At 37.7% G+C, this 14,516-nt stretch overlaps 1 protein-coding gene across 1 annotated transcript; it reads left to right on the forward strand.

The window, feature by feature from the left end:
* Nucleotides 1-462: 462 nt before the first annotated feature.
* On the forward strand, nt 463-7,942 carry LOC127416102 (potassium channel subfamily K member 13-like). Its single transcript, XM_051655250.1, has 2 exons — nt 463-878; nt 6,894-7,942. The coding sequence occupies exons 1-2, from the start codon at nt 539-541 to the stop codon at nt 7,790-7,792; spliced, it is 1,239 nt and encodes a 412-aa protein (XP_051511210.1). The 5' UTR covers nt 463-538; the 3' UTR covers nt 7,793-7,942.
* The last annotated feature ends 6,574 nt before the right edge of the window (nt 7,943-14,516 follow it).

Consider the following 14,516-nt stretch of genomic DNA (forward strand, 5'->3'; position numbering starts at 1 on the left):
ATAAATATTCGTGCTCTCTGTCTGTCTGTCTTAAATGCATAATGCATTTTTGTTTCCCTCTTCAAACGGTGACATTTACAGAACGCGTTTCTGGACGTTCCAGAACAAATGCTGAAGATTTCCCAACCAGATCCAAAAGGTCAAACACTATTGATCGCAATGATGTATTCCCAGAGCGAAATCTGATCAAAGATTGCAAACATGCCTAACGCCCCATGCCAACACGACAATCTACAACTCTTGTGTATGTGTGTAGACCCTGTGGTCTGATCTGACGCCAACTCAGTTACGCGCTGAGCTTGATCCACGCGCGCTCTTGGAGAGGTTGGGGTCAGACAGCCCACCACTGCACTGGAGAGAAAAAGCATCATGTTGGGAGATGTTTTCCAGAAGAAACTGGCCATTTCGAGTACAGTATCGTGTCGTTTGCACCAGCTTGTAGACTTTTGGACTGAACAGAAAGATGCATGATCCATGATAACCTGGAGACAATGTGGTGGTTTACCCGCATCTGTTGCTATAATATTCCGATTAAATAATGGCTTGCCGGGGTGGATGCTGCTGCCACGGCATCGGTCCCCTGAATGAAGATAATGCCAGATTTCTCATGCTGGCTTTGCTGATCATCGTCTACCTGTTATGTGGGGCAGCGGTGTTTTCAGCCCTGGAGCATCCGAAAGAGAAGCTCGCCAAAGAGAGATGGGCTCAGAGGATCGAGCAGTTCACCCAGAAGTACAACCTGAGTCAAGACGACCTGAAGAATTTTCTGAGGAACTATGAGGAGGCCAATGTGGCCGGGATTCGGGTGGACGCAATCAGACCTCGATGGGATTTTACGGGGGCTTTTTATTTTGTCGGTACGGTGGTTTCAACCATAGGTGAGACGCATGAAACAGATGCCGTTAGCAAGATAATAGTTAAATGACCCTAAGACTTAACGTCTTATTAAGACAAAAACGCGCACATTACAACATTAGTCTATAACTTATGTGGTAGTCTGTTTTAGAGATTTTAGTCAGCAGGTTAATGGTGCTTTAACAGAATAAAACCATACCATTTTGATTAAGTACACTAAAGTCAGATTATAATGCAAGTGTTTATGATGTAGCCTAGATATCATCGGGTGCAGCGGTTTAGTTAACATAAACATCTGATTTAAGTGATTCCGTACAATAGCAATCGAAAATCTATATTTGTAGCATTTCAGTTCTATCAGAAAATCATCTTGTTCGTTTGATGTTGGTTTCATCTGTTGAAACCACCCGTGCGCATTTCGCGTTTAGCATCAACATAATTTACTGCATGTATGTGTCAGATTTGTTTTTGCAACAGGTAATGTGAATATGAAATGCATCGGATCTTATTTCCATTCAGTCTGTCGACTGGCAGTGCGCGGAAAACTTTAAAAAGTTTTACACATTAACAAATGAATAGTGTTTTTGTGAAGAGTGATCTGAATGGTGTACACTCATATGAGGTGAAGACTGTACTCATAATAGTTTTCTATAAAAAAAAAAAAAAGTGTTTTTATTCTACATGGTGCAGGTCACCCCTTCAATGTGTTTTGCCATGTTGAAATCACATGACCCACCGTGTTTCACTAAACAAAAACTGTTCGAGTCCCATATGGAGCGGGTAGAACAGGAGCGTCACAATGGTGCCGTGACCCGGATGGGAGTGAGGTTTAGGGGGGTGAGTGTAAGGTGGCCAGCTAATAGATAGCTGTGCAATGTGTATAAAACCTCACTCTCCTGACCTCAAGAGATGCACTTGCGACGGATGCTAGAGGCTGTAGCCTTTAGCCTCCTTGTTAGCGCACCCGCCTCCCATGCCAGAGATAACGGTTTGTGTCCCGTACGGAGCGGGTGGAACAGGAGTGTCACACTTAGAACAGTGTTATTTGGTGATGCGAAGAGCGAAAAGAATACAATGGAACATATTTATTATCGTGCTTTAGAAGCAGAGACAACAGGAGATTCAGTAGCTGTACTGCCGAAGAAGTGAAAATGGCCTGAAGCAAGAAGAAAGAAAGACCGGCAAAGGCAAAAAACTAGAGTAAACATGGGTACAACATACACAAGGTGGAAAAAAAATTGATGACGGAGAAAAACCTGAGTAGTGATGCCGAGGTTGCTTCTTTTTTGTTGGACAGATAAGACATTATTAATTGTTTAGACCACTCTCTAAAACAGTATCAGAGGAATTTACATAAAACTCATTCAAGTTTCCTTCGAACTTTTTAAAATGACATGTGTTGTCAACATATGTTAGTAATGGACAGTTTTCAGCTGTGTTTACAAACGCAAATGGAAAGCAATGTGTAATTTTCTTTCTTATCACAGCTATTGAAAGGGGGGCCCATCTACCTCCACCTCTATGAAATGGCATACGTCTTCATTCATTTAGCAGCTTGGCACAGCGATTGTTGTGGATTTTGTGTAACCCATGACATTGGTTTGATTGGAAACGAAACAAGTTCTTCAAATACAGTATTCATGGACATGCTAGATAATTGAGGTTTATGTTACGCTATGCAGTTCTCTAATAAAGGTCATAACTGTCTTTAGACATAACGTGAAACGTAGACTGTCTCCGAAGATTATTGATATGAGAGACAATAATAATCTGTCCTTAACCGTAGAAGCATGTTCACTTGATTTCTGATGTTTGTTTTTAGGCAAAGCAATTATATTATAGTAGTAATAAATAACTTTAGAAATTACCTCAAATGCAACAGATGCAAATGATATTCCGAAGCTGATGGGGGCAGCAGAGACGATCATGCTGATCTACGTCGTAAGATGTCAGTATAGCGTCTAACACCACTGTAACATTGGTACTTAAAATACACGAAGAAGAGCAATGCTAACACTAGCTAGAGAATTACTGAATGCCTCTTTAAGGCACTATGAACTAATTAACAATTTTTGTAAATTAACATTAACAAAGATTAATAATTTCTGTAAAATGCATATTGCAAATTTTTAGTTCATGACATCTAATGTATTAGCTAATGTTAACAAATGGAACCTTATTTTAGTGTTGCTCTTTACATTAATGTTCCCGTTGTTAAAGGTTTATAAAGGGGTTCATTAATGACTAATAAGTCATTTACAAATGCATTATAAATCATTGATATGTGGTTATAACCATATGAAAAAATAGAGACTTTCATGCAATACTCGCCAAAAAGTGAATATTTTTATTTGCATGTTATAAATGCTTAATAAATACATTTATTCATACTTAAATCAAAAATATAAATTGCCTTAGATCATGATTTACACTCACTGGCCACTTTATTATATACACCTGTACATCTACTTATTCACGCAATTATCTAATCAGCCAATCATGTGGCAGCAGTGCAGTGCATAAAATCATGCCGATACAGGTCAGGAGCTTCAGTTAATGTTCACATCAAGCATCAGAATGGGGGAAAATGTGATCTCAGTGATTTAGACCATGGCATGATTGGTGGTGCCAGACGGGCTTCTTTGAGTGTTTCTGTAACTGCTGATCTCCTGGGATTTTCACGCACAACTCTCTCTAGAGTGTAAAGAGAATGGTGCTAAAAACAAAAAACAACCAGTGAGCAGCAGTTCTGTTGACAAAAACGTCTTGTTAATTACAGAGGTCAGAGAAGAATGGCCAGACTGGTCCAAGCTGACAGGAAGGTGGCAGTTACCCAAATAAACACACATTATAACGGTTTTATGCAGAAAAGCATTTCTGAACATACAACACATGGGACATTGAGGCGAATGGGCTACAGCAGCAGAAGACCACTTCGGGTACCACTACTGTCAGCTTAGAACAGGAAACTGAGCTGCAGTGGGCACAGGCTCACTAAAACTAGACAGTAGATGATTGGAAAAACATCGCCTGGTCTGACAAATCTGGTTTTCTGCTGAGGAACACAAATGGTAGGCCCACTTCAGCCTCAGATTTCTGTTCTTGGCTGACAGAAGTGGAACCCGACATGGTCATCTATTTTTGTAACCCATCCGCCTCAAGGTTCGACATGCTGTGCATTCTGAGATGCTATTCTGCTCACTACAATTGTACAGAGCAGTTTCTGAGTTACCGTAGCATTTTTGTCAGTTCAACCGGTCTGCCCATTCTCCATTGACCTCTGTCATCAACAAGGCATTTCCGTCCACAGAACTGTTGATCACTTGGTGTTTTTTGTTTTTGGCAAAATTCAGAGTAAACTCTTGAGACTGTTGTGTGTGAAAATCCCAGGAGATCAGCAATTACAGAAATACTCAAACCAGCCCATCTGGCACCAACAATCATGCCATGCTCCAAATCACTGAAATAATTTTTTTTCCCCATTCTGATGGTTGATGTGAATATTAACTGAAGCTCCTGACCCATATCTCCATGATTTTATACATTACACCACACATGCTCATTCACAGCATGTATCATAATAAAGCTTGATGACCAATAAACCTAGGCTATACTGAACATTATGGACATAGGTTTCTAATGTTAGCTACCCCTTAATAAGTTCTTCATTTGTGTCTACTTTACATTAAGGTATGTTTTCTTAGGTTACTTATGTTGATTAAACATTTATAACATGTGAGGTATTATGGCTCACTATTTGGCAAGTATTGCAGTCTCCATTTTTATTCATGTTGTTATAAGCACATATAAGTAATTTATTATGCATTTATAAATGGCTTATTATGAACAAACCCCTTTATAAACCCTTAACAAAGGGAATATTATAAAGAGAGATTAATAGATTACCATTAAACTCTACTTCACTTTATTCTTTTCTAGTTGTTTTAAATCATTCTAGTAAAATAATATGGAAACTTACGTAAGGGGAACCTAATTGTGAGTGCATTAAGTCCTAAATTCATGCACCTAATTTCTATATTTTCATAAAGTGAACCAAAATATTAAATAGAACAGTGTTGTTTATCTTTTTTGATACCAAGATTCTAAATTCAGGTTATGAACTTCTGACAAAATATAGACTAGCTGCAGAGTGGGACAATATCTTGATAAATATGCCAGAAGATGTTACAGTGTTCACTCTTGCTCTTGTAGAGTTAATTAAAATGAAATTCTCTATTAAAAAATCTCTATAAAAAGTGAATCCCTTTCTCAAAAAGTCTGCAGGAGCCCTAGATGATGACATTTACATGCATGAAGTGTCAGAACATGTATCAGTTGATATGAGAAATGGGTAAAATGAATAATACACACACACACACACACACACACACACACACACAACATCAGAGGTAAGCTGGCCGTCACCAATAGCAACCTGTTTCCAGTGGTTTGAGCAGAGGGCAAAGTAGAGTTGTCTGAATGGTAGAGGTGATTGGGGGTTCATGAGGGATTTGGTGCACATGCCGCTCATTAAGGGACAATCAAAGCTCAGTTTCTAATTAGTCCCAACCCAGCTTCCTGCTGCAATATGACAAGGCACAGCAGCTGGAGTTGCTAATCCATTTGTAGTTCTGCAACAGACTGAAGGTCCATAGTAGTTGGATGGTATTGATTAGTAGGGACAACACATATGATCTGCTATGTCAAACATGATCTTGTTTATGCCTATATAGCATATATCAGGTTACTTAAATGGAATTAGTATGGCAAAGCACAATGTAAATATTGCTTAAAAAATTAAGTTGGTATGTTGAGGAAATTTAGCTTCAACCGTGTTGAATGTGACAAGCAATGAAAATATTACATTAATTTATATTTAATTTAGCAATATCAGTAAATAACAAAGGGGTAGTTGACGCATAATGTGTCAATGGATATTTTTGTAATTATTACCATCAAGATTTTAAGTTAAAATGTATATGAATGTATAAGGGAAAGTGTGTATATCCTAGGTCATGTTACAATTTCAATCACCTTTTTACCTTCACTATTTAATTTTAAGTGGTTCTGCAGTGAAAAATATGACTACAAATGTTCTATGTAGTCTTTCAATTAAAGGGATACCCAAAAATGAAAATTCTCTCATCAGTTATCACCATTACATCCCAGATGTGTATGACGAAAATTTTAAGAAAAAAAATTTCAGCTCTGTAGTTTCATTCAATGCAAGTGAATGGTGACCAGAACTTTGAAGCTCCAAAAAGCAAATAAAGTCAGCATAAAAGTAATCCATACGACTCCAGTGGTTAAATCTATATAATCAGAAGTTATATGATTTGTGTGGGTGAGAAACAGATTAATATTTAAGTTCTTTTCACTATCTCCACTTTAACTTTCACATTCTTTTTTGTTTTTGCCGATTCACATCCTTAGTGTGTATCGCCACCTACTGGCAAGGGAGGAGAAAAAGGACTTAAAAATGTATCTGTTTCTCACCCACACACATCATATCGCTTCTGAATATATAGATTTAACCACTGGAGTCTTATGGGTTACTTTTATGCTGCCTTTATGTGCTTTTTGGAGCTTCAAAGTTCTGGTCACCATTCACTTGCATTGTGATGACCTACAGGGCTGAGATTTTTTCTAAAATCTTCATTTGCCTTCAGCAGAAGAAAAAAAAGTCATACACATCTTGGATGGCATGAGGGTAAGTAAATGATGAGAGAATTTTCATTTTTGGGGGAACTATACCTTTAATATGAAGTCATAAATGTGGCATACATAATAATTTTCAAAATTAGAAAAATACTTTTTTAAATATTGTTTAGCAACAAGATGGCGCTGTAAAGTGGCAGTGTGGTAAGGTTCAAATAGAACACTTTCTTATTGTAGCCAGTATTTTATATTGTGCTACTGGTAAAAAAAAATAAAAAAATAAATAAATACAATGCTTGTTGCTTGTTGTGATAGAGTTGGTAATTTCTTGAAATGTGTAGAAATGTAACATCTTCAATGTTTCTGTGTGTTTGGCACAGGTTTTGGGATGACAACACCTGTCACTATCGCAGGCAAGATATTCCTGATCTTTTATGGGCTTATTGGTTGTGCTGCCACCATTTTGTTCTTTAATCTCTTCCTGGAACGTGTTATCACCGTGATCGCATTCACTCTGAAGTTCTGCCATGAGCGTAGAGAACAGCGCAAAGCCGGGCCACCTCAAAACTGCTGGCACTCCTCTACCAGCTGCAGAGAGCGTCGCACAGACAGCTTGGCAGGCTGGAAGCCTTCGGTGTACTGTGTGATGCTCATCTTAGGAGTCGCCGCTATCTTGGTCTCCTGCTGCGCGTCTGCATTGTATTCCGCAGCGGAGGGTTGGAACTACCTAGACTCCCTCTATTTCTGTTTCGTGGCCTTCAGCACCATCGGCTTTGGGGACATGGTGAGCAACCAGCGTGAGATGTACAAGGCACAGGCTGCCTATAGGGTGGGAAACTTCCTTTTCATCCTAACAGGGGTGTGTTGCATCTATTCGCTGTTCAACGTCATTTCCATCGTTATTAAACAAGTTCTCAACTGGCTTCTGCAGAGGCTGGAGACTCCTTGCCGGTGCCCAGGCCGAGGGAACCGTCATCCACGGAGGAACGTGGTGGCACCTGGGCAGCTGAGAACCCATCATGACAACTCCATCGAGACCGATGCAGTCAATGATAGTGAGGTGGATGGACGCCGAATGTCTGGAGAGATGATCTCCATGAAAGACTTTCTGGCAGCTAATAAAGTTAATCTGGCCATCATGCAGAAGCAGCTGTCAGAGATGGCCAATGGGCATCCTCGCCAATTAGGGTCCAGCTCACGGCACAATGAGTTCTCTGAAGGGGTTGGTGCACTGGGAATAATGAACAACCGATTGGCAGAGACAAGTGTAGATAGATAAGTCTACCATTCACAAATGAAGTTCACCCAAAAATAAATTTATCCCATCATTTACTCACCCTCATGCCATCTCAGATGTGTATGACTTTCTTTCTTCTGCTGAAAGATTTTGAGAAGAATATTTGAGCTCTGTAGGTCTATTCAATGCAAGTGAGCGGTGGCCAGAACTTTGAAGCTCCAAAAAGCACACAAAGGCAGCATAAAAGTAATCCATACTGTTTAAATTCAGTGGTTAAATCCATGTCTTCAGTAGCGATATTATAGGTATGTTGAAAAATAAAAAAATATTTAAGTCCTTCTTTACTGTAAATCTCAAGTTTCATATGTACTTCCACATTCTTCTTCTTTTATTTTTGCCGATTTGCATTATTCATGCATATCGCCACCTACTGGTTAGAGAGGAGAATTTATAGTAAAAAAGGACTTAAATATTTATCTGTTTTTCACCAACTCCTATCATATTGCTTCCGAAGATATGGATTTAACCACTGGAGTTGAATAGTTTACTTTTATGCTGCCTTTATAAACATTTTGTAGCTTAAAAGTTCTGGTCACCATTCACTTGAATTGTATGGACCGACAGAGCTGAGATATTCTTCTAAAAATCTTTGTTTATGTTTTGCAGATGAAAGAAAGTCTTACACATCTGGGATGGCATAAGGGTAAGTAAATGATGAGAGAATTTTCATTCCTTTAAAGGACTAGTTCAACCAAAAACTAAAATTTGGTCTTTCATTACTCACTGACATGGCATTCGAAAGCTGTATGCGGATATTTTTCTGCAGAACACAAAAGTAGAAATGTTGGTCAAAAAACACCATAAAAGTGTGAAGCTGATTTTGTGCCGATTTTAAATAAGTAAATGTAATTATAAAAATAAAAACCACATTAACCAATTCATTTTCAAAAAGTGTCTGCAAAATATGTGCTAGAATAAAATAAATAAATAAACGATTCAATTTTAATTTTAATTTTCACAGTGACATAGCATTGTGTCAGAGCATCAAATTAAAAACTAAAATGCATTTGCTGATATGACATTCCTTTTTCACTACAATCTTGAGGTAAGATTGCCATCATTAAAATGAAAATGCAAATGTGAAAAAGTTCATAACTCAAAAAGTTCTAATACAATTTTTTCAAAAGCATTTTCTGAATGTTAACGCAATAATAGTGACAGACTTCAGATTAAAATGCTTAAGTTCAGGGGTTTTTATCTTTTCTTTTTCAAGTCTTCTGAAGCATTTTTAAGCTTTGTGTTAGGAACAGGCTGAAATTCAAGTCATTATTCACTGATAATCTTCACGTCAAGCACAGATTCAAGTCCAGATTCAAAAATGGTACATCAATGTCAAAAAAACATTGGTTTTCACATGTAACCAAACATAATGTACCATTTTTTTAAATTCTTGGCAAAATTCTAGGTCTGTTTCTCACACAAAGCCAACATATAGCTTCAAAAGACTTGGAATTTAATGCGCAATTCAATGATACTTTTATGGAGCTTTTTGTCCTTTTTGGTACTAAACAGCTATGGTCACAATGAAATGTCATTGAATGGGAAAAGCTGCATAAAGATTCTACAAAACTTCTCCTTTAGTGCTCCACACACACACAAAAAAAAGCATATGGGTTTAGAAGAAAATGAGATTGAGTAGGCAGCAACGAGCGACAGCGACTATTGGCGACAAGATGTGGGCGTGGCGAGCAACACGCCAAAGTTGAGAAAAGTTTAACTTTATGCAAATGATGAGTGACATTCGGGAGGGACTACCAATAGGAGTGAAGACAGCAGAGCTCATGTCATCCATCTCCTCTGAGATACTGGAGTCGAGTGCAAGCAAGACATGCCAAGAGAAGTTATGATGTTGTGAGGGATTTTTACTGTTCAGTATCATTTGACTGTAACCACATACCTGGATATAATAAAATAATGATAAGCAGAAAATCGTGTCAGGAACTGTCGGCATTCTGTGTGAGTTTGATTCATATTTTAATATATTGTTCGTCTTGTTCATCATATGATGCATTGAGCACTGCTGCAGGTTATATAAAACACTCTCCACTGCAGACTGTTCATTTTCAGAGGCAAGAGAACTGATTCCTTGTCTATTTAGAATGATAATTTTACCGACAGTACATTTTATCTGTGATCAGATTTTCTAAAGCTATGGCCAGTTGTGCAGCTGACCAATAACGTTAGAGCGACAGCAGTGGCAACCCTCACTAGCGACTTCGCAGTACAGAGACTAGCAATATCCAGCGAAAATGTTGCTGGCAGTGTGATCAGGGCTTAAATGATGACAACATTTTTTATTTGGGCTAATTATTCCTTCAAATTAAGCCAAATTCAACACTAACTACAGGACCTCCATTGCAAAGACTACAGTATATGATAACTTTTTAAAAAGGACTAGGAAAAAATATCCCATTACTCTTATTCTACTGGAAAACAGTTTCATACTGAACAAAGCTATCTATTGCTATTCATTTTGGACTTGACATTTGAGCTGTTATATTTATTATTTTAGAGACTTTAATGTCCCTAACTGCGCCATTGAAAACTTACAGTCCATTAATTTGCAACCAAACAGGTGTACAATTTAAGTGAATATGAATCCATGTCCTCTGTTTCCCCAGGTGTTTCAACATTGTCACACAGTGCTAATCTGTTAATTATGGCGTTTATCAGGGCAGTGCGACATTTATGCTCTGGTAGATGGATGGATTATAGGAATAACAGGGCAATTACAGAACAAACAAATTGTTAACTTTTTGCATTAAACATACTGAGAAAATGTCTCTGTGCTCTGTGCGAACACTATGGGAGCGACAACAGCCAACAAGAATTCATCACTGTATTTGCACTGCATGGATAATGCGTTAAAGGTGATGTAAGCGATTTCTCGGAACACTACTCATAAAATGTCCCTACTACCTGACGGATATCACTGAAAAAGGCAGCCTGATCTCATGAACATAACGTGATCGTGGCAACATTTTTGCAAAATGAAATGACATGATTCATTACACGTTTGGCTGCAGTTTCCCAGTGAAATGTCCAGCAGGGGGCACCAAAAGCGAGTGAAATGGTGTCATAATCATATGAAGGTTTTTTAGGTGAATATAAGATGGAGGTTTTTATAAAACATACCTCCCTAATCTAAAACTTTAACCTAAACCTAATCAATAGTGTCCTTAAAGCAAATGAGAGGTGAACAAAGCAGATCCTTACCTTAAATCAACACCTAAACCTAAATTAAATGTGACAAGAAAACCACATTTTCTAAAGCAGCCACATCATTTTGTGTCTTCTATGACACTTTCATCTCTCACATGTCAGTTTGTGTGCTTGGCTGGGCTTGAGCCTCAGTCTCCCGAATCCAAAGTCCATCACTCTATCAGGTGAGCTGCCGTGGAAGCTAATCACATTGGAATAAGTGTGTTAACAAACGTTAAAGGGATAGTTCACCCAGAAATGAAAATTCTCTCATCATTTACTAACCCTCATGATATCCCAGGTGTGTATGACTTTCTTTCTTCAGCAGAACATATTTGAAGAAAAATATCTTAGCTCAGTAGGTCCTTAAAATGCAAGTGAATGGTGATCCGACTTTTGAAGCTCTACAAATAATAGACAGTCAGCATAAACATCATCCATACTGACTCCAGTGGTTAAATTAATATCTTCTAAAGCAACACGATCGCTTTTGCCATGAAAAAAATCAATATATAAGTACTTTTTAACTACAAATCATCTTCTTCCGTTCAGCAGCGGAATGCACGTGTGACGTAATCGCGACACACCTGGAAGAGCAGCTCTATTCACAACTGAGTAGGAGGAATGCTGTACAGAAGCTTAGTTGATTTTGATTTAGATCTGTATTTGTATCTGTAGAAAATTAAAGGTGCTGTAAGCCATTAGCAAAATGGGTCAAATTGAGGGTGGAAAATTATCGTTTTACAAATATATTTATAAGTGAACCTCAAGGAACATATTCAAATAGTAAAAAAGGCACATCATGACCCCTTTAAAGCAAAGAAGTCTTGAACTTTCAGTCTTCCCCATTCCAACAGAGGACATCTGAACAAAAAACTAAGTTAAGTTGCATTATAATGACAGTCCTATACATTATGCATTGCTTTGCAGAATCAAACATATAATGGAAGTGTATAGATAATGAACACCATTCATGAATGAAACCATTACAGTTTGTGACACTTTGACAAAATAAATAAATTTGAACATCCAAATCATCTTGTCCTGAATGAATTATAGTCTTTGTTGTTGTTTGTGAGTGTATTCCTGGGGTTGCCAGACACACAATACTCATAATAGCTAATGGTTTTTATCACTTTGTGGCAGCACTCGAACACAAAGATGGAGTGGAACATCTTTAGATCAAATTACCGGAGCTATCATGTTCCAACACAAACAGGCAACCTTAACAACATGATGCTAGAAGGTTGCTATGGAAACTATGATACTTAATGTGCAAAAAGGATATCTCATATTCCCCAGACTCAGATGGTAAAATACATTTATATCACTGCCTTTTTTCTGTGGTGTTTGTGCATTGGTCTTTCTAATGTGTGTGTGTGTGTGTGTGTGTGTGTGTGTGTGTCAGCCATGTGCTCACTTGACTCAACCTCCTTGTTTCCCCTTGCCACACCCACTATAGTTTAGTCCTTGTGTTAACTGGTATCACCTGTTCCTCATATGTTGTCCTTCCTTTATGTTGTGCCCTCTACCCTCATGTCTTTGCCTGTTTGTTTCATGGGTTTTGATGATCTTTTGTTTTGGCCCTCATCAGTCGGTCTTGCATTATTTATGTTTGATACTCTGTTTAAAAGATTCTTGTTGCTGTTTTTCCTCCATCTTTAGAGTTTTTGTTTTCTGTTATTTTTATGTTATAATAAAGCTCATTTATTGCACTCCTGTGTTTGTGACTTCACTTCCAGTCATAACAGTTTGAAGGAATTGTTCCCCTCAAAATTAAAATTATCTCATCATTTACTCACCCTTATGCCATCTCAGATGTGTGTGACTTTCTTCTGCAGAACACAAATGAAGACTTTTAGAAGAATATCTCAGCCATGTTGGTCTATACATTGCAAGTGAATGGTGACCAGGGCAATGTTTCCCAAAAGCATCGTAAGCCAATGTAGATTGTAGAGCCATTGGCACTAATGGTTTCTACGATTTACTTAGGTTTACGATGCTTTTGGGAATGCAGCCTAGAACTCAGAAGGTCCAAAAAGTACATAAAGGCAGCATAACAGTGATCCATATGAATCCAGTGGTTAAATCCATATCTTCTGAAGCAATATGATAAGTGTGGGTGAAAACAGATCAATATATAAGTAATTTTTAACTGTAAATCTCCACTTTCACTTTCACATTCAGTCACCTGGCTGGGGTCGGTCAAAGGTGGAGATTTAAAGTAAAAAAAATCAAATTGATCTGTTTCTTACACACGCTCATATCGCTTCTGAGGACATGAATTTATGCATCGGAGTCATATAGGTAACTTTCATGCTGCCTTTATGTGCTTTTTGGTCCTTCTGAGTTCTGGTCATCATTCACTTGCATTGTATGGACCTAAAGAGCTGAGATAATCTTCTAAAAATCTGTTTGTGTTCTGCAGAAGAAAGAAAATCATACACATCTGGAAAGGGATGAGGTTGAGAAGATTATGAGAGAATTTTCATTTTTGGTTGAAATATCTCTTTAACTGAAAACCTGACCTGTAATTATAATTCTGTGTACAGTCTATTTTTTATTTAGGCTTTACTCATTGTTTGGTTTCAAATGGCTTTATTACAGCTAAAGAGCACAAAAAGTAAGTGTGCATTTTAAACCAAGGTAAACTAAGCCCTTTTGTTTTACAGCAATAGGCTACTTGTTATTACAACAGTTTGAAGTTGGTTTAAGAATTTAGTAGCCCCAGAAGAACATGTACTGTGCATAAGCTCTTGATGGGTATACACAAAGGTCTATCAAAATGTTAAAAATTCTCCTGTGCCAGCTCCTCCACTGTCCCATTGATGCTTATTCAATTTGCATGCATGAGACAGAGATTTATACATTGAGTTTAGATGACCAGTTGTATATGTAAAATATTGTAATTATTTTTAAGGATATAGAGATATAAAGGGCAGCCTATAAGTATTGAAAATACATTATTTTATATACTTGGTCAATGGAGAGAAAATCCAACATGTGTGTACAGGTTTGGCTATAGGCTACTTGTGAGGACTAGACTTTTGAAAATTACATTTGAAGAAGTCACCTGAAAATCCAAAAATGTCAATATGTAAGAATGCAGCCTCAACTCAATTACCAGAGACATGGTTGTGCAGTCATGGAGAAAAAGGTTTTATATAGGCCTATTCGTTTTTGTCTTTGAATGACAAAACCAGCTTAGTAACTTGGCTTTGTTAGAGTCCTTATTCTGCCTTATCATACAATATTTAAAAACAAACAAACGAGTAATAGTAAACTTTGCATTCAAGGACCTCCCATATCCCATACCCCACAAAATAATACAGTTTTTACAGTTTCTCTTACTCGCCTAGTTCAGAGAGATAATTCACTCTCATATCCTAAAGCTAACATAAGCCCCACAGCTAAAAGGGTTGATAAATGAGTCAATTAGACAGTTTCCTTAGCAAAGTTTCTGTAAGATTGGCCAAAGCCTATCGTGAATAAACAAACGCGTTTC

This window comes from Myxocyprinus asiaticus, chromosome 25 (genome assembly GCF_019703515.2).
Source record: "Myxocyprinus asiaticus isolate MX2 ecotype Aquarium Trade chromosome 25, UBuf_Myxa_2, whole genome shotgun sequence".
Classification (NCBI taxonomy): Eukaryota; Metazoa; Chordata; class Actinopteri; order Cypriniformes; family Catostomidae; genus Myxocyprinus; species Myxocyprinus asiaticus.

Coding starts and splice junctions, on each gene's coding strand:
- LOC127416102 (XM_051655250.1), top strand. CDS start 539: ATGGCTTGCCGGGGTGGATGCTGCTGCCACGGCATCGGTCCCCTGAAT. Junction 879..6,893: donor TACGGTGGTTTCAACCATAG/GTGAGACGCATG, acceptor TGTTTGGCACAG/GTTTTGGGATGACAACACCT.